Below are 23,742 nucleotides of genomic sequence, written 5' to 3'. Positions count from 1 at the left end.
ACGCCGCGTGGGACAGGCGACAATCGACTGGGTGGGGGTGGTGGGTTCTTGTGTGGGTTCTTTGGTTTGGTGGCGGCACATGTCTGTGACAATTTGGTTTCACACACAAAAAACAAAGGCCAAAGGGATCCAGGAAAAAAATACAAAAAAGAGTCACACACACACACACCCAAAATGCTAAACGAAATGAAAGGCCGCGCATTCGTATGAAAAAAGGGACGAACAAGGACCCGTCCGTGTGCCAGTGTGTCTTGGTGTTTGTGTTTTTTGCCGGTGGTATGTCAAAGTGTGCAGCATAAAAGGGAGAATTTTTAGAGAAAGAATAACATTTCATCATCAGCATTTACGCTTGTGTGGAGGTGTGGGTGTGATTGTAAGAGTGTGAGTGTGAGGCATACATATAAAGAAGAGGTTCGGTTTTAATTTAAATATTACGTTTTATGCTTTCTGTTTTCTGTTGCATACTTTGGCGCGCTTAGCTTTTGTCGGGCCATAGGCAACGAAGCAGCACAGTAAGCGCCAGCTGTGCGTGGAAAGAGAGATGGTAGATGGTTCGAGTAGTAGATGGTACTGTATGCGTGGCAAGTGGCAAGCAGAATGTTCAAGCGATTGAAAGGCCCACTCCGGGATCGGGCCGAAAAATCCCGTCCCGCATGAAACTGATAGAGAGACAGAAGGCAGGCGCAGGCAGAGCAGTAGAGCATTAGAGCAAAGAACGTGCAGAGTTTTCAGTCCTTCAGGCAGTGGGAAAGCTATATTTCTTGCTTAGCAACCAGTAGATGAAGCATTTTAATCAGCTAATATGAACGCTACTCTTTCTACACTCTCCGCTGAACACAGGACTGCACAGAGAAAAAACACGGCATAATTTTTGTAGTGGTATTTCAGGATTTTTGCATGGAAGGAATTTCTGTCCCAGTTTTAGAGGTATTTGACTGACAACAATAAAAAAAAGTCAAAGTAATATAGATTTTTCTAGTAAACTGAAAGAAATTGAATAATGAATTGAATATTTTATATATAAAGTAACTGTGAGATGTTGTCTTAAGGGGCGTCCTTAATAAGTTACCTGACCGAATGACCCCTTTAATATTTTATTTTATTATTATAACTCCACCAACTCTTTTGTTTTGAACAAATTAGAATTATAACTCCCAACTTAAGATGTATTTGTTCTCTGTGCATCCGCGATGCCAATAGCTACCAAAATAAACGCTAAACGTGAGCCTCTTCGGTTGGACGCTGCTGTTGCCGCGGCCGTGTTGCCAGTTGGTATTGCCGTCGATATTGTTGCCGCTGCCGCCTCTGTGCATGGGGTGGATTGGGTGGCGGTGGCCCTGTCCTTTGCGATTGCAGCGGTTACGGAAGCCCTGTACTAAGTCTAAAGGTGGTGCAGAGAATTCAGTTTTGGATGCCCGAACAAAGCGAAATTGAATAGAATAAAAGTCCCATCAAGATGTCGAAGTCGAAAATAAATGCAAATTACTCGATGGCCAGCCCGCAACTCACCTTGAGGGTCTTCTTGAAGGCGGCCCTGAAGTCGCGATTGAAGTATGCATAAATAATGGGGTTCAGGGCCGAGTTGAAGTAGCCGATCCAAAACAGGATGCCAACGAGGAGGCGCGGAGTGATGCAGCTATCGCACAGCGAGGATACGATGTACCTGGCATAAGGGATGAGTGAAGGGTGAAAGGTGTTAGTTTCCATTTTGAAGTTGTAAGTTAAACCTACTAAAATTATACTTCTTTAATGTCACGGAAATAAATAGCTTTATACTTTAAGTCATTATTTCATTTAGTCATAAATATTATTTCAAAATATATTTTTTATCGAAATTAAAAGCTTGATAACTTTAATTTAATAGCTAAACATATCAAAAATATTACAACAATTTGATAAATCTTTCAATATCTTCAAATATAACGATTATTATTAAAATAACTGAAATTTTCTGATCAAGTGTCTACCCATGAACTACTATAATTAAATGAATGATAACAATCACAGAATAAAGACTAAACAAGGGAGAACGCTATAGTCGAGTACCTCGACTATCAGATACCCGTTACTCAGCTAAAGGGACCAAAGGTAAATGGAGATATGCAAGCAGCAAAGCGAGATTTAAATGCGCCACCTACCGGCGGAAGACAGATTTAAGCATTGTGGGCGTTAGGGTAGGCGTGGGAAATTTTTTTTTGGATCAATCGATAGGTATTGACGAGACCAATACATTTCAGTTAAAATTTTTTATCTAGCATAAAAATTGTGAGCGCCACAGGCTTGGGCGGTTTGTGGGCGGTAGAGTGGGCGTGGCATATTCGCATAACAAACCTGCGCTGCGTACAAAGCTACGGAATCTAAATCTGAAATCCCAATACTCTATCTTTGATAGTTTCCGAGATATCCGCGTTCATTTTTACGATTTTTTGAAGTTTGTGGGCGGTATGTGGGCGTTAAAGTGGGCGTGGCAAACTTTTTTTTGGGTCAATCGATAGGTATTGATAAGAACAATTCATTTCAGTTTAAATTTTTACTCTAGCATCAAAACTGTAGAAGCCACAGTTTTGGGCGGTTTGTGGGCGTTAGAGTGGGCGTGGCACTCTACTGAAACAAACTTGCGCTGCGTAAGAAGCTCAGGAATCTGCTCGCCAAATCTCAATAGCCTAGCTCTCATAGTTTCCAAGATCTCAGCGTTCATCCGGACAGACAGACGGACAGACGGACAGACGGACAGACGGACAGACGGACATGGCTAGATCGACTCGGCTAGTGATCCTGATCAAGAATATATATACTTTATGGGGTCGGAAACGCTTCCTTCTGCCTGTTACATACTTTCCGACGAATCTAGTATACCCTTTTACTCTACGAGTAACGGGTATAAAAATGAGTGTTAAAGTAAAAGTTATAACTGTTTCGGTCCCTGGCTATATTATTTTAATAAAAATGGAACCATTACATGTAATTACTTAATATACATATTAGTTAATAAGCCCTCCGTACTTTAAAACTTATTTAGATAGCACAATTTTAGGCAGGTTAAAACCATCTGTTCAGAAATTATTTCAAATAAGTCAGACTTAATTAAAAGCCCCCCAACACCGCTGCTTTAGAGCATAAGCCATATTTACGCCCAATTTGGGCCATCAAGTATACGCACCAGAGGAAGAAGGGCAGCCAGCAGATGAGGAAGGCGCTCATGATGATGCCCAGGGTGCGGGCGGCCTTCCGCTCCCGCCGCATCGTCGAGATGGTCGACTGCTCCACCTGGATGCTCGGCCGCGGCTTGGGAATTTGGCTAATCTGCAGATGCTTCTCGAGCAGCAGGGCGGCCACCTTGGATCTACACACAAGTAATTAGCGTTAATTGGTGCTGGCCAAATGAATGGGCCACTCGGTTGGCTGGTGGTTACCTGTAGACCAGGCGCTCCTGCCGGTCGGCCTCCTGGTAAATGCGGTAGTACATCGATAGCATCACGATGCCGGGAATCCAGAAGCTCATCGACGAGCTGACTATGGCGTACGCCTTGTTCACTTTGAACTCGCATATCTGAAACGGGTAATTGGCATCCCAATCGAAATCGCAGTCGATGGACAACTCAATTAGCGACTATCAATAAATCAAAATGGACACTGAACAATGGCCGAATGCCAGTGGCGAACCCTAATGGAGCGTAATGCTCGGCAATTGCCAACGTTGCGTATGGGCAATGGCAATGGCAATGGCGATGCGATTACTGCACTGCAATGCCAAGTGCCACTATAAAAACTCAATTACACTGTGCATTACGGCGATGGCATGACAAAAGGCCACCAGAAGACATCTAATCAGATTTACGACCAGTACGCTCTGTCTCCTGCGTTGACGGTTATTAGCATAAACAAGTAAAACTAATTAAAGCCCTACCACTCGCGGTTGCTAATGTATGCAAAGGGCCTGCCAGGTGGGTGGGTTTGGAGGGGAAAGACCAAAAATTATGCACAGCCTGCCTTCAAACCGGAATGGAATTACCTACATTTATTTCTACATCAGCATTTTATTGCGCAATGATAACCACCGCACTGGAGTGGGAGCAGCAGCTGCTGACGGGCCAGATATATATATGTATATATGGATGTAGATCCCCCGTAGGAGCTGCCAAGTATTTGCCGGGAAAAAACCAATAAAATGGGGTAATAAATATGCTACCTGTCGACTGGCAGCCTGAAAGGCGTAAAACTGCTTCAGCCCCACAAACATAAATCAATTTCCGTTGAGGAGGGTCGGGGAAAAGTCAAAGGCTGCCGCACAGACGCCCACGTGGCTGGGATGGCATGCAAAATGCATGCAAAGTCGATACCGTTTCAACTAAATTAGAATTTTCTATTAGTTTGATGTGCTAGCAAATTGAATAAATAATGCAGGCCCACCGGGGGGCGATCTCCCAAACAAATCTGATGGGGGCAGACCTTAATGTAGGACATCGCATTAATGGTCTATTTAATTGTCCAATTAAATGCATTAAGCGGATAGGGGCTTAAAGGGGCTACTCACGTGCGGATTCGATTTGAGATACTTGTAGTTCTCGGTCGTTGTGTACCACCCTGAGCAGATGGGCAGGAACGAGAGTAGTGCTGGGGAAAGCCACACCATCAGGAGCATAATGAACACGCGCCGCTGCGTCATGATTAAGGGATAGTCCAGCGGCTGGACGATGGCGTAGTATCTATAGGAAAGTATAAATAGGATAATTAGAAATTGGGTTACTATAACTGAAAAAATCGTACTTTTTACTATTGATTCATCAATAGTCTGGCAATAACTTAATAATAATAATAAAACAATAACTTAAGGTACCTAAAAGTATGCTTCGAAAAATCTACGTCTTATATCGAAATGAATCCACGGCATTTTTGGACAGAACATTTAGTGTAGCACACTTTTGGGCAAATGTATAAAAGATTTCAAAATCCTCATATATCAAAAAGTCGGAACTTTAAATGATCTCAAGTACTTTATTGAATAAACTTTAGTTAAATATATATACTAAGGAGTCTTAAGGTATGCTCTGAAAAAGTATGCTCTTCAAAAACTGGTGTAGCATACTTTTAGGTGCCTTTATAAAATATTCCAAATAGAGAAAAAATTTAAAGAACTCAAACTGAACTCATCTCAAAAGTGGAACATTTTATTCCATGCCTTGCCTTCATATTGAACATCATAATGTATACGTTATTATGGTATGTGTAATGCATTTATTAAATATCGAATACTTTTTCCTTTGCGGGCAGGTCTTAAATTAATTAGCAGTACAGAGTAAGCCCCGACTCACCTGTCCACGGAGATGCAGCAGAGATGCATGATGCTGGCGGTGGAGAAGTAGACGTCGAAGCTGTTCCACATGTCGCACATCACCGATCCGAACATCCACTTGCCCGAGATCATGACGGAAGCATTAAATGTCATCGCACAGAGGGCCACCAGCATGTCGGCGACGGCCAGCGAGACCACAAAGTAGTTGGTAATGATGCTGCAATCCAAGGGAGGAGGAGTAAAGTAAGACTAAAAGCTGGTATAAGTCTAAGCAGGAACCAAGGCGGAAGCCACGCAGCCAGCCACTAAGAGGAGGAAGCCTGAGTGCCAGTGAAATCGAGATTGGCAAGTTCTCAAATTAAATTTGTGCATTAAGCTTTCCAGTCACTCACAGCATACAGCTCACAGCTCACAGCGCTAATCGTTCCACAGTCTTCCCTTTTTGAAACTTGAGTTGAAAACTTTGGGGCGCACATTGCGCATACGCCGCGTGCGACCGCTGTTTAATGTGGCACAGCGGCACTCTGAGTGGATTTCATTGTTTAATGGGTTAATTAATAATTAGCTTAACGCCACCACAACTTCCACCAGCGATCATCAACGTTGCGTGGCACCGCAAAACGTTAAGTCAATTAGGTGCACGCGGCGTATACGCAATGCGGGGCGGCAAATGCGTTTATCGTCCGTCAGAATGGATTTTCAAACAATCAGGCGTACATAACCCCGTATTCCGGAGGCATAACCGCAACCGAATGGGTGGTAAAGATACAAGTTTAAAACCAGAGTGTCTGTGGGGACTTGACTCAAATGAAAGTTTTGCTTTCAGACTAAACGGTTTAATATGCAACGTAAACTTTTGAATGGAAGAACTTTTTCCAACTGCATCAATCATGGATTGTATACCCTTTTTACTCGTTTGTACCCCGCCTTTATCTGTTAAACTCGTTAACAATCCCTGGTTATTTTGTCATATTTCACCATAACATTCAACCAGCGCCCGCAAACCTAATTACGACCACAAGCTGAAACGACCGCAGACGCCCCGAAAGGTCGACTATCCGGATCCGGGGGCAGGCTTAAAACGCCGCAAAGTACAAAGGCAAAATACCCGCAGCAAAGGCAACATGAAAATGTTATTGAGGCGTTACCCAAAAGCCGATTACATAGTGGGTGCGTGGGAACGAACGGGTCGGTTGTTGGGTGTCAATTTTGATTACAATTATGAGTCGGCACTTTCAGGAGGAGTCAAGTTAATGGAGAAAGTGGAGTTCTGCACTTGAACTCCGGCATGGCTTTAATTTGTCACCCAATCTACCGATTTGTGTGCCATGAATAATTTAAGTTGAGTGTTTAATCGGAAAAAGTGGCACAAATGTGGGGGAGCTGGCTTATTCGGGACTCGCCTGGATCCCAGGGATTCGGGATGGTATGGTGGCAGATGTAACATAGGGCCTAAGTGGGAATACATGTTGTTTCGTAATTAAGTCTAATTTGCCGTGATGATTTAAACTGCCTAGCGAGGCGGAAAAGGTGAAAATGGTGCGGAAAACGCACATGACAATGAGCCCGGCAATAATGGAAAAGATGCTGAGATAAAAACGGCAACATGGCATAGACGAAGTCAGGGTCGGGTCCCAAATTGCCTGTCCCTGGCAGGCTAAATGAGCCTCATCCTCATCCTCGGTCTCATCCTCAGTCGCATCCTCAGCAACAGCCACAAATGTCAGGTGTGCGTTGGCTGGCTTTGGTATTCCAAGGCAAAAGGCATACGGCAATGACAGTGGAAGCCATTTTCTTGGGGCCGCTTTAATAGTCTGCGCCTTGACATTGAATGTCCCGGGGTTAGGTTACGCCATTACACCATTGTCGCCTCGCTGCGAGTGTTTTATGTTGGGTTGTTTAAATGCCAGCGGTGCTGGGCTTATGAATTTGCTTCAGAATCACGTACATACTTGGCTACCTCGCAGGTATATTCCTCAACCGCCCACCTGGCCATGTATATATGTATCTCATGTGGAGGCGGTGCTCAATTCATAAATTTGACAAATTATATGGCCGCCCATAAAGTAAATGCCAATGGCTCCCCCTTAAGTAGGCAACAATATTTTTATGCTCGGTCCTTATTAACATTTCTAATGTAATTACGCACGTATCTAGCATTCAACTTGGCCAACTGGCTGCGGAATTAATCTGCCACGCCCCAAATGCTCGGAAGGCGGACAAGATGAGTTCTGTGCGCTTGACACGCGAAAATGATGGAAAATATGATAAATGATGACAAATTAATGGCCGCAAAAACGTGGTAGCTACTCGCAAAAACGCTTGGTATTAAGGTGCAAACAAAAAATACAAAAAGAAGGGAAATACAAGGCAAAGTCATGTCCTTGACAGCTACAACATCCGCGATTCGTGGACAATGTGGCAGGTTACCACTCAGGCAATTGCTCAAAAACAAAGGGAAACATAAAACGGAATAAATGTTGTGAGCAGAGACTTTATTTTTAGCTGTAGATAGCTTTTTAAATACTTTCCTACTAAAGGCTATATGACACTTGAATACATTTTAGCAAGTGTTATACGGCTATAATAACTTAAGCCTAAACTTACTGACTGAATTTATTAAAAAGTCTCGGCAACCAAGAGAAAAAATTGAAATTAAATGTTATATCAAAACATACATATTTACAGATATGGTATGACCATTTTTTACTAAAAAATCTGTCAGTCAGTGGAGATTCAAGTTGTTATAGTCATATGACACTTGCTGAAACTCGATTAACAACATTAAATGATCTTAAATATCAAATGAAAACGTAAGTGTTTAAACCCAGTCAGCAAGACGAAATTAAGGCTAGTTTCATATGACCCTAATGTTAAGAGTTCAAACTGAAAGCCCGTTTCCTTACGCTCTGGACAAGGACAGTCCAACGAAATCGAAGCCGTGTCTGGTAAGTAAAACCCACTTGATTCAGGGCGACAAATTAATGGAGCCAATGTCAACCAACCCAGACATATGAGCACACATGTCCAGCGGGCGGACAAGGAAATGGGATGGGGGCCAGGGAGGAGCTGCCACAAGGACTCACCGCAATTTCCGGTGGCGCATGACGGACACTATTACCAGCATGTTGCCCAGGATGGCGGCCAGTATGATGAAACCAATAATGAAACACTTGACGAAGACTAATGCCAGATGGCTGCTGCCGTCGGCGTCGTCGGTGGATCCCTCGCCCGCCTGGACGTCCTGTGCCTGTCCGGCGACGACATCTTCTACGGACAAGGCGATGCTGCTCCCGCTGCCCACCGCAATGCCCAGTCCCTCGTCGATGAGCCCGTCGGCGATGAATTTCAAATAACGGGCATGCGAGGCGGACTCCTCCAGCACGGGCAGTCTGCCCGCCAGCGGCTCCTTTGTACCACCGATGCTATCGATGCTGCCCTCCAATATCGTCCTGGTTGTGCTGGCCGACATGGCCTGGAGTCTCTGCAGAAGAGTCATGTTGATGGCCACAGGCGGTGCTACTTAGTTGCCAGTTCCAGTTCAAAATGTTGTCCTAGTGCCACGGAAAAGGACTTTCAATGGGGACGACACGCTGCCCGGTTGACATTTGCTCTCATTCTGATGACCGCTATTATTGCCAATCGCTTGCCAAGTCCTGCAATTGAAAAAGAAACTCGATTTATTCGCTGTCACATTTATGAGCGCACTTTTTCAAGGGGCCACAACAGTTTGTAAGCCAGTTTGTTGATGGTATTTTCACATTTGTATTTGCAGAATGCTTGAGCAAAGAGCAATACAAATTGTTGGCATTTATGGGAGAATTTAAACCTGAACTGCATTCCTTTTTGTTAACAGTTTGGTATTTAAGTAAATAAATATTCGAGTAATTTAAGCAAAATAAAATAAAGGAGAAATTCTGTTTGAATGTTAAATGCCACATAAAGTCTAAAAATATATATTTGTTAAGAGTTGGTAACGCAAAGAAAGGGGTAAATAATTCACCAAAACCACCAGATGTGTTAGAAAATGCGTTCAAACTTGGTTAATTTTAATCAACATTTATTGATTATAAGCAAACAAATAGAGGAAAGAAGTTATTTAAATATATATTATAATTAAATAAGCGGAGTCCCATCAATCCTCAATCCCATTTTTCAGCAACCAAACATTTAAAGATAGTGCCTAAAAATACCTTAACACTTGCTGATTTTATAAGGAAAATAAATATTGTACGGCATTTTGGCAGCCCGGCTACGTGCCTGATGGATTTACACCGATTAAGATCCTTTTAAGCGTCCTTTAAGCGTAGAGAGTATATCAAGTTCCCTAAACCCAGCATTCATCTCTTGACTTCTGCTTGAGATTCCGCCGACGTTTTCCTGGATCCGATATCCATTTACATTTGCATCGATTCGGCATTTGTTGTGACAGGCAAATGAACCGCAACGTGCTGGCCATTTGTCTTCTTGCCAGCCCATCCCTCTTTATATATCCGCATATCAAAGCCCCCCAGAAGTCATGGAACATGCAAATCTCTGAGCCGGCAGAATAAGCAAAATCGTAGCCGGAGTTAAGCCCATAAACACCTTGTGGCTCTGATGGTACACTGTATGGGTGGGTATATAAATTCCGTTGGCCGCAGGCTCGGGCAGACAATGAAATTGAAACCCTGTCGAGGCAGGGAAACACTTGCAGGCGTCGTTGTAGTGCGCAAAACGTAATCCCACTCAATTGGTTTAATTTACCATAAACAGCTTCAATTTCTGAGCCGTGGGAGGAAATTTCCGTTTGGGCCCCGTCAAAATTTAGCTTCCTTCCTTTTCTGAGATGGCACCAGCTGCTGCCTGCCTAAAATTCCAACTCATTCCATCTATACGATGGCAGCTGCTTGCTGTATCTCTGAATTCTGGCCATATTTCAGAATCAGCAGAGGCTTATCATTAGCAAATGTCAATTTTCAAATTATGTACATTTATTTTGCAATTTGCTTGCCTGGTAATCGATGCTAGACCCCATCCCCACTTGCGTCGCATTGCCTTGGGGCCACACACTTTCCCATTTGCCTTTCACATGGGGGGCAGTAGTAGAACTTCCATTTTCCTTTTCCCTTTGGAGTAGGAAAACATTTTGGGGGGAACGAAACGTGTAATTCCCATGTCGGGCAAACTAAGTAAACTCCGGCTTACAAATTCGAGTGTCAGCAGAGGAATCGTGTTTATTTGCGTGTGCCATATAGGTGTGTATAGTATACATGTTGGGCCCTTTCAACTGCCGCACCTTCGGGGAAATGAGTTTCATGTGGTTTGTGTGCGACCGACACTCGCCAACAAAGCGACCGCGACTGAAGTGAACTTTAAATCAATAAGGGACAACAAATTGAAAAGGCTCGTACTCGCAGGTCGCGCCCCACCCGCACTTTTCCAATTTTCCCCACCAAGTGCTTTTGTCAAACGCATTGACAATGGCCCACAACAATGCCAAGTCGGATTCCCGGGTCTCAGCTTTTGTCTGGCTGGAAAATCGAGGGACTGGAAACTGGGGATCCATCACAATACATCATTCACAGCCGGTGTCGTCTGTATCAACGGTTATATTTTAATATATGTATCTACATTTTCGGTAAGCCAGCATCTTTACCTTTTTTCTGGGACTCCAGCCGTCATTTGACCTTTCAAAGTTATCATACAGTGGATGTGGATGTGGATGCAAATGGGGCCAACAGCCCAGAGAAACTCATACAGGAGATCATATATATAAATGAATCCCCAAAAAGCTATCAATTCAATTGAAGTTTAAATCAATCAACGCAATCAATACGAACATCAAATAAAATCTGTGGGATATTTTTGGCAGAATAAAATTTCAGCCAACGTCCACTGTTTGGAAATTGGCTGGATTGTCGGTGGGTTTTGGGTGGGTTGGTTGGTTTTGTTAGGTTGGTTGGGTTGTTTTGGGATGGGTCCTTGCCAGGACATGCTACGCTTCACTCGCATTGTGAATGGATGTGATTTATTTCGTTTTTTGGCCTGCTCCATTGTGCCAGTGCAGTCATCTCGGGGACTTAAGAGCAACTTTGGCTTGTTAGTTATTTATTCTAACTTATTCTCTGCGTATTTGAATTTGCCTCTGTTTATTTACAGCTGAGCGACTTGGGCCAAGCCACAAGCGTTGATGTTTGCATTTGGCCCACAGAAAGCCAAAAGAAAAAATTAATTTGGAATCTTTCATTTGTTTGGTTACGGATTTGGTGTGGGTTTCTGTGGTTTTGGGCTCGTCTGCGGCTCCCAGATTGATGGTCAGCCTTAATTACTTTTCGAAGAGCGTTTTGGTCCGCTTGCCATGGTTCTTAATTAAATTTTAATTTATGCAAAGAACCGGGAAATCTTCGAGGGGCTTTTTATTTTTTCATCCCTTTCGCTAATCGATTTAGACTTAATCCCGAAGATGGCACTTAAGCACACGCAGTGCCCTCTAATTGAGTGACCAAATCCAGAGCAAGTCATTTATCATTGGAGGAATTACAAGCAGGGCCAGCGGGCTCATAAATATGTCCCTCGAAAAGCGATTTAATTGAGTGCTAAAAAGCCCCGAGACAAAGGCGGCCCGGGGAAATGAAATCAGGCCGAAACGCTTGTCATCCCAAGAACAAATCGAATCCAAACGGAAAACGAATCGAACGGCAGCGAATCGAAACTAATTGGACGCCTGGAAATATGCAAAGATAAATCGACGGCGGTCAGCCGAGAAAAAGTTGTGGTTTGGGGCCACCAAAGGAAAAACAAAGCTAACTTTGTTGCGTTTATGTCGGCCATTTGCTAAATCAAACAACAGAGAGAGCGAAAAATAAAAATGGAAAGAAAAACTTGTATATATCTGTATTAAGGAGCCGCCAGCAGAGACCCCCGAAGGCAATCAGGCTGACAAGGCGGAAGTAAAAGTTCAATTATTCATCTGGACATGCCCCCTGGACCCCGCCCCCTCCACCTCAGCCACCTCGATTGCGGCCCACACAGATACGCAGATACACAGATACATATTCATATGCTGGCCATCATCGGACTTGGCCTTGTTCGCATTTACATTTTAAATTGCAGTATTACGAGCTCTATTTGCACTGCTCCCCAAACCCCGAGCATCGCGTTGCCCATTTTCAAGCAGCATTCTTTATAGAGGCACTAAACAAAAATACTCGAAAATAAGATTGGGATTAGCTCATCAAAATGTTATAAATGGAATTTAGTAAATACTCAGGATAGGTATTTAAAAGTAAGATAGGAAAACAACAAAACTTTTAGATCTGAAAATTCTTTGCGTAGGCACTTAGGAAAAATATTCTACAATAATATGAGGATTATCACATCAAAATATAATAATTCGAGCTTTATGAAGAAAATGGAAAGGTATTTCAAGATAAGATCTGACAACAACAAGAAAATTTACAATACAATGGAATAATAGAACTATTTTTAATTCTTGGTGTAGGTCTTAAAAAGTAAGCTCAAATTTCTGAAATAATATTGGGGTTATTTTAAAATAAGATACAAAAAAAATAAAACGTTTGCAACACAAGTCAGTACAGCATTTTCTGTGCAAGCACTCAGAAAAAATATTCTAAAATAAGATTGGGATTAACTCATCCAAATTTAATTATTGAAACCGAAAGTAACACCCCGTTTACCATCAAGTCACTAAAAGCCATTTTCATGGCTTATTTTAGAACACCCTTTTTTTCCTCAGTGTCTGTCTATTTGGTTTACATTATTCGCACACACAAACGCAAACCTTAGCTGAAAATAGATGAGCATTTTAGTTGGCATTTTTCAGGTCTGCATTTTTGGGGCCTGACGGCAGGAGCGTTGACAGCCAGCCAACGACAACGACAGCGTGTCCTGCGGCTCCTGTGGCCTTTCATCGTGTGGAGTGGTGCCGGGCTGAATAATGAACTGCATAATTCGAGCAGCATTTTGGAAATATTTACAAAATCAACATAGTCAGGAGAAAACAGGCCATACATATTTCATGTTTCGTATAAATTACAATGCAAAATAAACGTTTGAATGGAAAATGTCATCGGTAACCATTTATGGGTAAGGCCAATATGGAATTAATTAACTTATTAATTATTCACAATGGCTTTGCAAAACCCAACCGTTGCACAGCAAACGTATAAATTGATTAGCTCGTGACCACAATCAAATTGAAATAGGAGAATGTGCTGGTTTTACCTGACGGTAGGTGTTCTATGTATTTTATCTATTTTCGCTGTGAGGGTGCTAGTTAAATTGCATTCTCGACTGCCGGAAAATGGGTCAGACATTAAGAAAGTTAAAAAAAAGGGCTAGCCATAGCCCCAGGGCTCGGAAAACTCACAATGGCCAGCCGGTGTAGGGAAGCTGGGCCCATAAAAGTGGCGGTTATGCAATTTTTAATTAATTTCGCTGGCTGCGGCGACCACTGCTGATGATACTTTCCGCCCAGGCCCACACATGTGCAGGGTTTTATCTTACACGCAACCCACAACTATGTGTGGCAGTCCCATTCCCGTGGCAGAATGGTAGAACCATGGCCCCGGAGCTGTTGAATATTTCACTATATTTGCACGTCGAGCGTCGCGTCTCGTCGAGGAACTGGCTCCGTGGATCCATGATGCATGTCGTTCCGCTTCCGGCTGTTGTTTATATCATTTATACGGTTACTGCTGGCACAAGCCAAAAAGTGTGAAAATTGTTTGCCCACATGCCCCGTCACAGTTTGGGTCCCTTTGACCGCTGCCCTGCCACTTGACAGCTAAGGGGGCGCAAACATTTTCACACGCACCGCAGCTTTATTAAAATAAATTTACAACTTGCGGAAATGACTTACAGCATACGCATACATGCGGACAAAGGAAATTTAACTCACAGGACTTCCCCTTGAAGAGAGAAAAGTAACGACTAAAACGTGCTAGCACCGCTTTAATTGATATACAGGGTGCCGTTTCCCTGCGGACGTTTAAAATATTTAGCATACTCTGTTGACACATTAGCAGGAATGGCGCCCAAACAGGAGTAGTACAAATGCTACCCATTCAATGTGTTTAGGGTTGGGGCTTACCATTTCAGTCAACAGTTTATGAACATCGTCAGTTTTTGAAAAACATAGTTTAAAAACAAAAAAACAATTTAAGTAGATATATTAGAGAGGGTACCTATTGAATAATTGTGTTCTAAGGTGGGGTTATACCATTTCACCCAAAGGTTTAAGTGGGGCGCCACAGCAGGAGTAGTAGAGAAGGTACCCACCGAATAGGGAAAATTAGGGTAGAGCTATACCTTTACCTAACAGTTTAGATAAATCACAGAATCCCACGTTGGGCGCCACTTTTTGTTAAGGCATGTTTCAACTGTAAAATACCTCCTCGGGCGCCACTTTTCAAACTTATACTGCTGCTCAACCATTTTTCCAGGGTATCAAATTGCTAAAAGCTACGCACGACTGCCCAGATCCTGAACCTGAACACGAGTATCTGTGGGCCTGCGGGTGCGTGCGTCCGTGTGTCCCTATGTACCTTTGTCCGTTTGTCCCTGTGTCCGTATGTTTGAGTGTGCTTAGGTCCCAACAACAACCAGAACCAGAAGTGCCACACGGATGTCGGTGAGCAGGTGGCGGCCGTCCTGCGTCTGCCGCACTGCGCCTGCCTTCCGCATGATTTTGCATTTCAAATTATTTCCGAGTGCAGTGTGGGCGGTAAGGACATGGGGGTGTTCAAGGACGGGAGGGAGTGTAGGAGCACGTGCAGTCTTGTAACCTAGGCAGACTCACATATACTTCAAAAGCCGCTGGCTTTCGTTTTGGGGCTGAGAAAAAAGAGGCAACGGAGAGAGTGCGAGCTACACGTTGAGAGCATTTTTCAAAATGCCAAGCTAACAATAGAAAAGATGCATCCTTATCAAGGACACACAAGCACACACACACACACAAACACAGGCACTCGCTCAAAACAAAAACATCATGGAGAAGGCATTGTTGTACTATTTGCTACTGCTTTTGGCATAGGAAAAAGTGGAAAAATAAATGGTGGGGGGGGGGTTAAAATGTGGCAGTGGAAGAACTGGCTAAAAGTAAAAACACACAGGAAAGTATTTTGCTCAATTGTTGTTACTTTCTGTGCTGATTGTTTCAGGTAAGGCTGGTGGGCCAAGAGGAGGAGGCATCCTGCTCTTGGCACGAGTGCTTGGTCTTGGTTTTGTCTCTTTTCCGACTGCCAGTTGAGCAACCTGCAGCCAAGACCTTGAGCGATTAGATGGTCTCCATCTCCCACCACCTGCATAAAGTGTGCACTCCAAATAAAAACTTTGCCAGACAAACGGGCGTGGGAGTCCGAGGCAGCTTCATTAGCGTTAATTAATTGCACGGCCCCGAGAAGTCGACGACAGTTCGAAAGTTCCTCAGACGACATTGACAAACGGAGCGCGAAATGGCCGAAGAGTATTTGGGCAGTAGCAAAAACAGGGCCAACTGGGTGTCGAACCAAGTGCCTACTGCAGTGCCCAAGCAATTAGCATGAAATCACGTACATGGCACTGCCGGGTTCTCCAGTTCTAGAGTTCTCCGGTTCTACGGTTCTTCGGTTCCCCAGTTCTCCGCTTCTTGTCTCCGGCTCCATTGGAGTGGAGTCACTCACCTAAGTCGATACTCAATGTCGATGGCTTTTTCGCTTCGACTTTGACTTTGTCTTTGGTTCGGCTCTTGGCTTTTGGCTTTGGGGGTTGGCCTTTTCATGCCAAGTGCGCGACCTTCGCCGGCGATTGAATTTGACATTGTGCTCGGTGCCCAGGTCCCCAGGTTTTCCCCTCCCTTCAGCTTTTTTCCTTGGCCACCCGATCCGTATCCATCCGCAATGAAAGTCAATTGCCATTTGCATTTATACCCCTGCGAGTGAGTGAGTGTGCTTGTGCTCGTGCCTCTGTCTCTTAACGGAACTGGCCCAAAAAAGAAAGCAATACAGGAAGAAAACTGGACCCCATATCATAACATATCAATAATACTTTAAAGATGGTGATATATTAATCCGAAAATAAATGTTTTATCTTAACTCCTACAAATATTTTATATTAACTGCAAATGAAAGGTTTTTTTTAGAAATCCTTTGCTTTGAAAAATAATAAAACAGAAAAATTCCACCTATAGTAAAAAAATCAATTTCCGGGATCCTACCAAAAATCTATTCTAAAGAATTGAAAATATTTTTAATAACATAATTAAAATAACTGAGTACCATTTTTTTTAGACGAGCGATAATGAGAAATTCCATTTAACCAAATTCCTTAGAATATTTCAATTTCATTTGAAGTACCTATTTGGAAAGTAATATTCCCAAAGTTCCAATGGTAAACTCCATCTATAAAAACAATTTAAGTAAACAATTTTGTACTCCAAAAAATTCCTACAAAATCTACTTTAAATTACTTCCACCTCTACTCTTTTTTTTATTATTTAAGAGAGCATCCATAAAGAAATCACTTGAAATCTTTGTGTCACTCCTGTAGCATAATTTCTTTCCGTGTACGATTGGATGAGTGCGCGCACGCAAGTGAATCGAATGTCTCTGCTTTGTTCTGCTCCCGAGCGCCGACTTTTTATGGGACACTGGAGCACACTCGAGTGTATAAATGTGAGCACATTTTTACGGCTTTTCGCTGGCTAATATGCCAGCAATTTTCTTCCTATTTTATTTACCCGGCACACATGCCAGATCCAAGTGTGCGTAAACATCTGATTGGGAGTTATCCTCCCTCAGCCGGTTGGGCCAACTTTCCAGGGCCATTAGCTACAATTACGTACTTTTAACAAATTGAGTTTGAGATTTGGAAGTTCTTCTTGGGAGAGTGCATAAACATAAAACGCAATGGGACTTCAATAAAATAAGTTTTTCGAAAGTTAAAATTCGACTAAGAGTCTAAATTCCCTGCATTCCTAGGCATTTGATTTCAATTTTTAATATCAAACTTATAACTGTAGCCAGACTTTTTCCTTCAGACAGTTTCGAGTGGCACGTGCTGGGCGGTCGGACCACGCATTCTGGCCATAAATAAACATTTAATAAGAAAAAGTTCACTGTCCAGAAATACATATTGAAATGTAATCGAAAACACATCAACTGGAAAGTGAAAACCATTCACATGACCGTCTGTGTTTTTGGTTGAGCAAGTGACTTGTTATTTTCGAATGCAAAGTAAAACCAGAATCATCAATTATTATAAACGTTGGGCGACCAAAAACTTGTTAAACTTTTACCCACAAATGAATGCATTTCAATAAATGATTTACAGTCGTTTCCAAGTGTTAGCAATGAGTTATGGTTGCAAAAAGTTTGCACAATGTCAACTCAATTCTGGATTCAATCAACTCGCTGCTGCCACAGAGTCTAATTTCGTTTTTATTCCGCCACATAGAAAAACCCTCTTTTGATATATCGCAATGGGAGTTCCCCATTGGAAGTCCCTTTTTGCGATGTCCTTTTCACGGTCGCGCTGAAATATTAAACAGACAAATATGAAATCCCATATTGATGTCCTCTCGCAGTCGGAGGACAATTTAACTTTTATTGGTGCAGCATATATAATGCGATTTGGAAATGGAAACCGATTGTTGGCAAAGGTCATCCCCATCATTTCGGATTCCCCCACTCAATGGTACATTGCTTGGGGGCTACTCTCGGATATTCTCTGGGAAAACTGAGGAAAAACTGAGGATGGAGAAAAATGGAGAAGAGGGGAGGGGACTGGGAGATCAGCTTTTCTTTCTGCTGACAGACACATGAAAAATCACGAAAAACTCAAGCTGACAAGAAACAATACAGACACCAGATTCTGCCTCAGCATCCGCCGCAATAGGGATAAATATAGATATAGATACATCCCAGCAGGCTTATGGCCTGTCCCTTTGTCTTCTTTACGATTTGCGGACGATTTCCTTGGAGCAGCAAGGAAGGAAGGAAGAAATGAAGGAAATTTAAAGTTTCATCACCGAACTGAAACCCATAAATGCGGTCCAAGCCGTAAAGGTCAAAAGGCGGGAGTCTGATGATCCGAGGAGTGTCCATAAAGCGGAGCATGCAACCAAAGTGATTGAATTAATATCAGAGGGGAATATTGCATCGGGGTCGGCGGGTTGGCGGAAACAAAGGACCGCTCCTGTTGGCAGGCCAGGCACGCAGCTTACACATATTTAATATGGGTCCATATAACCAAGTATATGGCAGCTCGGCCACGCATCATAACATGTCAATATACTTGCAAGTTCGAACCCCGAACGCCATTAAAGCCAAATGCTCTATGGGGAATTTTCAAGGCGGCGCCTCCTAAGCATCCCCATTCCCCATTTTTTCCATTATTTCTATTGTGTGTTTTTGCGCAAAATACCAAAATCACATAATGACAAGGACAGCGCCAACGAAATCAAAGTGTAAAATGTTGAAAATCGAATTTGCTGCTGCTGCCAGCCAAAGGCAGGCAAGGGAATATAAAAATAAAACAAGAAAAATATAAAAAAGGAAGCGGAAACGGAAGTGAGGGCGGGGAATCGAGGTGACTGTCAGACATGCCATTATTTGTTGATGTATTAAAGCTTTTATTTACGTGCAGGTGAGCGCCATTTGTTTATATTTGTATTTGTATTCAATCAGCGTCAACAAAAGCCAAAAAAAAAGAAATCTAGAAAAAAAGAGAAAGGAATCGAAAAATCACATGAAAAGTGAAGGCAAATCAAATAAAATCAAATCACTGGGTCGACACTATGTGTTTTTCTCTTTTTTTATATCGTAGAATTTCCGCAGTAGCAAGAAAATGTCAGAGCCCAAGTGGTAAACACTCCAAGGGCCTCTTTACCAGTGTTTTTGGGCCAACTAATGGCTGCAATTTCGCGCTATGGGTTCATTATCATGCCGGCGATAATGTACTCGTCCGCTGATGACGATGATTATGTTGACTGACAGGCTCGGGAATCGAGAGCTGGGAAAAGTGAACTACATGGCTGGCTGCCTGGCGAGATAATAATATGTCTAGGCCAGAGCCAAATGGGTTGCACATGGCCTACTTGCCAGCGTCTGTCCTTCGGCGATGGGAGGTTGGTTGGTGGTGGTGCTATACGAAGGGCTATAGGTAACCCCATCCCCGATCCATCCGAGTTCCATCAGGCAGTGCCGTAATGAAGCTATAATTAGATAAGCGAACTACTATCGGCGCAGCCCTGGCCCACCTGGTACCCCACTGGCAGATCCAGTATCTCATGGATACACAAGCTCGTATTTTTAGCCAGCGAAATGTAACAAACGTTTGACTAACCAAACTCCAGCTGACAGATGAGCAGGCAGGGATGGGGATGGAATTGGAAATGGGGATGGGGTGTTTATGTGTTTATGAATGGCTGATTCCTTATCCCCTTTACCCATCCACCCACCTATCCGCACAATGGCCTTGTGTGCCTGTCTATTTGCTGGCAGCTAGTTAGTTGGGCATACATTGTCAACGGGCATCCGCTGCGTATACGTAACGTGGCTGATTTTCGGCAGACAAGCTGATTGAGTTATTTCACTGGAATTGCGATTTGTGTTTCTCTAATCATGCATATAATTGAATCTACAAATTGACTGAATAACTATACAAAGAGTAATTATGCAGGTAAATAGGATATTTGGCATATTATGCTGTCGCAATTTGGAGTGCTAAGCATTTAAATTGGGGAAGAACAATCTGCTGAAATTCGTATAAAGAACAAACAAATTAATTTATACTATTTGGCATCTAACATAACAAATATATTCCTGTAATTTATAAATACAATTTTATTACTTTGAAGATGCAATATTGCCTATTTAAAAGTCATTAGAAATGCTTGCCCCCTTTTGTTCTAGATTATTTATTTTCCCTAACATTATAAATTCTCTTATAGTGGACTGTATCATTCAATATGCTGTTTGAATTTAAAAGCACCCCTGACCGCATGTAGTTAGTTTTCCAATTAACCTTTCGTTACTTCTGACCATTCTCGTTTCCTCCAACTAAATAAGATAATTGAAATGCCATTCAATTGAAAGCCAGACAAAGGACCATTATAACTGCACCATAAGCTTATTAATAACACACTCCAATTTATTTCCAGCCAGGTCATCAATCAAAATCAGCCATCGAGCTCCTTCCAGTTGCAAGTCGTTGCACTGAGGGGGTTTTCCAAGGTCGAATATCTATAGTTGACCCCACAGCCGGGCTATTATTAACGACCCCACAAACAGCCCAGTTATCCGCTTACTTGGCCTCGTTCTGCTGGCCAATTAAAGCCCAAACAAAGTGTGGTATCGGGCAATGAAAATCAAATCGGATGAAGATGAGCCATCAATCATACAATCACTTAATGAACTACTTCAAAAGCAGACGATGATGCCTCATCCTCATCCCCATTGGCATTTTCATTTTCAGGACAGAAACAAAGGCACAAACAACAATCGCAGACAAACACGCCAATTTCCACTCACAGTTTTGTTTTCCTGCTTTTTTGGGGCATTAATTGCCTGGCGTGGCTTTTATGCCATCGATTGAAAAAGTTTTCTATCCACCCTCGCCCTCAGCCGTCTTCAATTCGACACCCAAGTACTTTGCCACAAAAGTTTGGCAGCACATAACGCTTAAAATGCGTTTAATTGAGAGTCTGAATCGAAGTGTGAGTTTGGGGAAAACCCGAAAACTTTTGGCCAACTATGCAAACTGTTTTGGTCCCAGCAAAATATTATGGCAAATAATTCGTTAAGACAGTTTACACAATGTTAAGCGATATCTATTCTGATCTGGGTCAAATTGGGCTCCCAGGTATTTTTGTAAAATTTCAATTGTTTGCCCTGGCATTTCATTCCCCACTCCCTTTTCAGGTGGTTGAAATTAATATTGAAATTGTGGCCACAAATTCCACTTGTAGTCAGGGCCAGGAAAATCCTGAAAAGTTCTATCCGCCCTGTATGTACTCGTATTTCTCGTGGACGACCGCAATTTGCCGAAAAACTTTTGAACTTTTTCGAAAAAGTTTACTTTACTTTACTTGTTCATAGTTGGGTAAGACAAATCAAAAAAGCTAAGGATAATGTCGCCGTGGGCAAGGGGTTTGGGGACCAAATTACACTCCTAATGCCTAACAAATCGATCGACTACGTGACAGTTGCCAGTTTAATTAAAACGAAATGCGCTAATGGAAATCTAAACCCACACAGGCACAACCCCCGTATTATATATGTAGTATTATACATGCATAAAGGTGAACCGCATTTCGTTATGATTAAAAAGGCCCACGAGTCCTGATGCGCGAATATACAACCGTCATGTGGATGTGGGGAGGAAAGGGCAAGGGAGAAAGTAGGAGAAAGCTGGGGATTGCCCAAGTCAGCCGTGTGTGGAAAGCATTTTCAGTCGGTCATGTCTATATTTCGGTACGTGAAATATTAATAATTCCATTTTGAACAGCTCAAGGCAAGGATAAGCTCGTCGGCGTTTCGGGCTTTATTTTTAGCCACTCCAAACCGCAGCCATCGTGGGCAGGTGAAAGTGTGTGGGGAAAGGTGAAATGGGTAGGCGGACAGCCAAGGCCTCAGGGCCACTTAAAGCATAGGAAAACTATTAAAATTTATGCGTGGCTAACAAGGAAACAACAAAACTGTCGCGGCCATTACCGACACACACACAGCATACGCAACACACACTTTCACAGCAGGCGGTTCCGGGGAAAAAGGACATGTAAATGCTGACAAACAATAAAATGTGGCCAGCGAGGCAGCGCGGATGGAGTAATCCCTCCTGCTGACAAGTGCCAGGACCTTGGGCGCAGTTCGCTGAACCGCCGAGTGGAGCGTAGGAGCCTACATCAACGAATCCTGCCGGGATCCGGGGACGCCCCGGGACATCTTAGGGAAAGTGCGCCATATGTAGCCCTACAAATTTAAGCTATTGCGTACATTTATACCTAAAAATACGTATTTCCAGTCAATTAGGTAATTGTAGCTTATTCTTTCTTTGATTGAAGGGGATATTTACCGAACCCTTCAATTTGTGAAAATAATTGGCTGTGGGGTGTTTTTAAAACACATTTTTTGTTCCATACTTTTTGAATACAACATTTTTCTTCACACAAGTGGGGGATTTATGCCCCAAATCTCTGCCGTAGATCCTAGCTTGAATCAAAATAAATAATATTTTAATTAAATCAAGATTTTTTAGTTTATAAAAAAGAAATGATTTCTTGGGAATATTTAAAAGTGATATATGTAGAATACACATTGTACACAATAAAAAAAAACTAGACTAAACAAGATACCTATTGTTCAGTTTTTATAATAGAGATACTACAGTGAACTTTAAAGTCTCCTATAGCTAGTAATATCTTAATTCCAACAAATCCAACACTATAAAAATAAATTAAGTTAATAAACACACAATGAATTTGTTAATCTAGTTGTAACCTGAAAAGCTGGAAATTAAAAAAGTATCAAGTATTGTTAACAAAAGTTCACATTATAAATTATTTAAAATCATATTTTAAAGTTCAGCACAACAGTAGAATAGCACTATAGTTATTATAATAAACCATTGCATTTTTTACTTGCATTAATTCCGCCAACTTTATGCAATCATTAAATGTTAAAAACTCAGCCTAATTAGTACTAGTTTGAGTAGGTAATTACGAATAACTTTTCATTAAAAAAGGTAAATAGCTTTCATTGTTTATGTGCACACAAAACTTGTTAATTGAGTTAAAAGAGAAAGTTTTTAATTTATGTTCTTGCCATGCCATCACGTTTCCACTTTCGCAGCCCCGGCGAAGCTAGGGCCCTCTCATTATGTATGTAAAACGCAACACTTTCCGCGATCTTTAAAATTCAATAAGGCAACTATAAAAAAAAGGACCCAAAACCGTTGACATGCTGATGGCTAGCGGGTTTTTCCGAGCCACCAGCTAAAAAGGAAAGCTGCTTACACAGATTTTTGTTTGCCATTCTGGCCTAAGACCCGCGAGACAGGCCATGGGAAACTTGGAGGGCCCAGGATGGCCAACTTAACGCCTTCAAGTTGTAAAACACTTAGCGGTTATTTCGTGTTTTTCCTGCCTTCTACATTACTCCCCTTCAGGGAAATGGACGGTATGGGAATGGAAATGGGTATGGGGATCGGTGTGAAGTGGTACGGAGTGGAGTGGATTGGATGGAGGGCACTGGCACACGCGAAGAAATCCGCGCCAGGCAAATTTCTGCTGTGTTGTAAGATAATTTAGCGCAATTTACGTGCAAATTTGCTTACGTTACTCGCCAGTGGAGGGAGATAGCGCACAGGTGTGTGCCCGAGCAGGCTCCGAGAAAGTCGAGGCCCCTGATTCAGGATTTCTGAGGAAGTGAAGTCACCGGAGCGCGGACACAACCGACATCTGCAAAGGA

General features: G+C 42.5%; 1 protein-coding gene across 3 annotated transcripts in view; it reads right to left on the bottom strand.

The window, feature by feature from the left end:
• Positions 1–23,742, bottom strand: part of LOC119547698 (octopamine receptor beta-1R) — a 27,427-nt gene extending 3,685 nt beyond the window's left edge. Inside the window, exons 1-8 of one of the 3 annotated variants that reach the window (XR_005219243.1) lie at positions 23,609–23,742; positions 8,380–8,949; positions 5,313–5,510; positions 4,535–4,706; positions 3,414–3,550; positions 3,161–3,343; positions 1,510–1,663; positions 1,205–1,381 (exon numbers count right to left, since the gene is read on the bottom strand). Coding sequence is in view for 1 of the 3 variants with exons in the window: in XM_037854673.1 (XP_037710601.1) it covers positions 1,510–1,663; positions 3,161–3,343; positions 3,414–3,550; positions 4,535–4,706; positions 5,313–5,510; positions 8,380–8,792 (1,257 nt within the window). In the remaining 2 variants the exon portion in view is untranslated. Of the gene's footprint in view, positions 1–1,204; positions 1,664–3,160; positions 3,344–3,413; positions 3,551–4,534; positions 4,707–5,312; positions 5,511–8,379; positions 8,950–23,608 lie in introns of all 3 variants that reach the window. The other 2 variants (XR_005219242.1, XM_037854673.1) reach the window with 2 other exon arrangements.

Source organism: Drosophila subpulchrella, chromosome 3R (genome assembly GCF_014743375.2).
Source record: "Drosophila subpulchrella strain 33 F10 #4 breed RU33 chromosome 3R, RU_Dsub_v1.1 Primary Assembly, whole genome shotgun sequence".
Taxonomy (NCBI): Eukaryota; Metazoa; Arthropoda; class Insecta; order Diptera; family Drosophilidae; genus Drosophila; species Drosophila subpulchrella.
The sequence above is the reverse complement of the archived record's forward strand: the minus strand, read 5'-3'. Positions and strand labels throughout refer to the sequence as shown.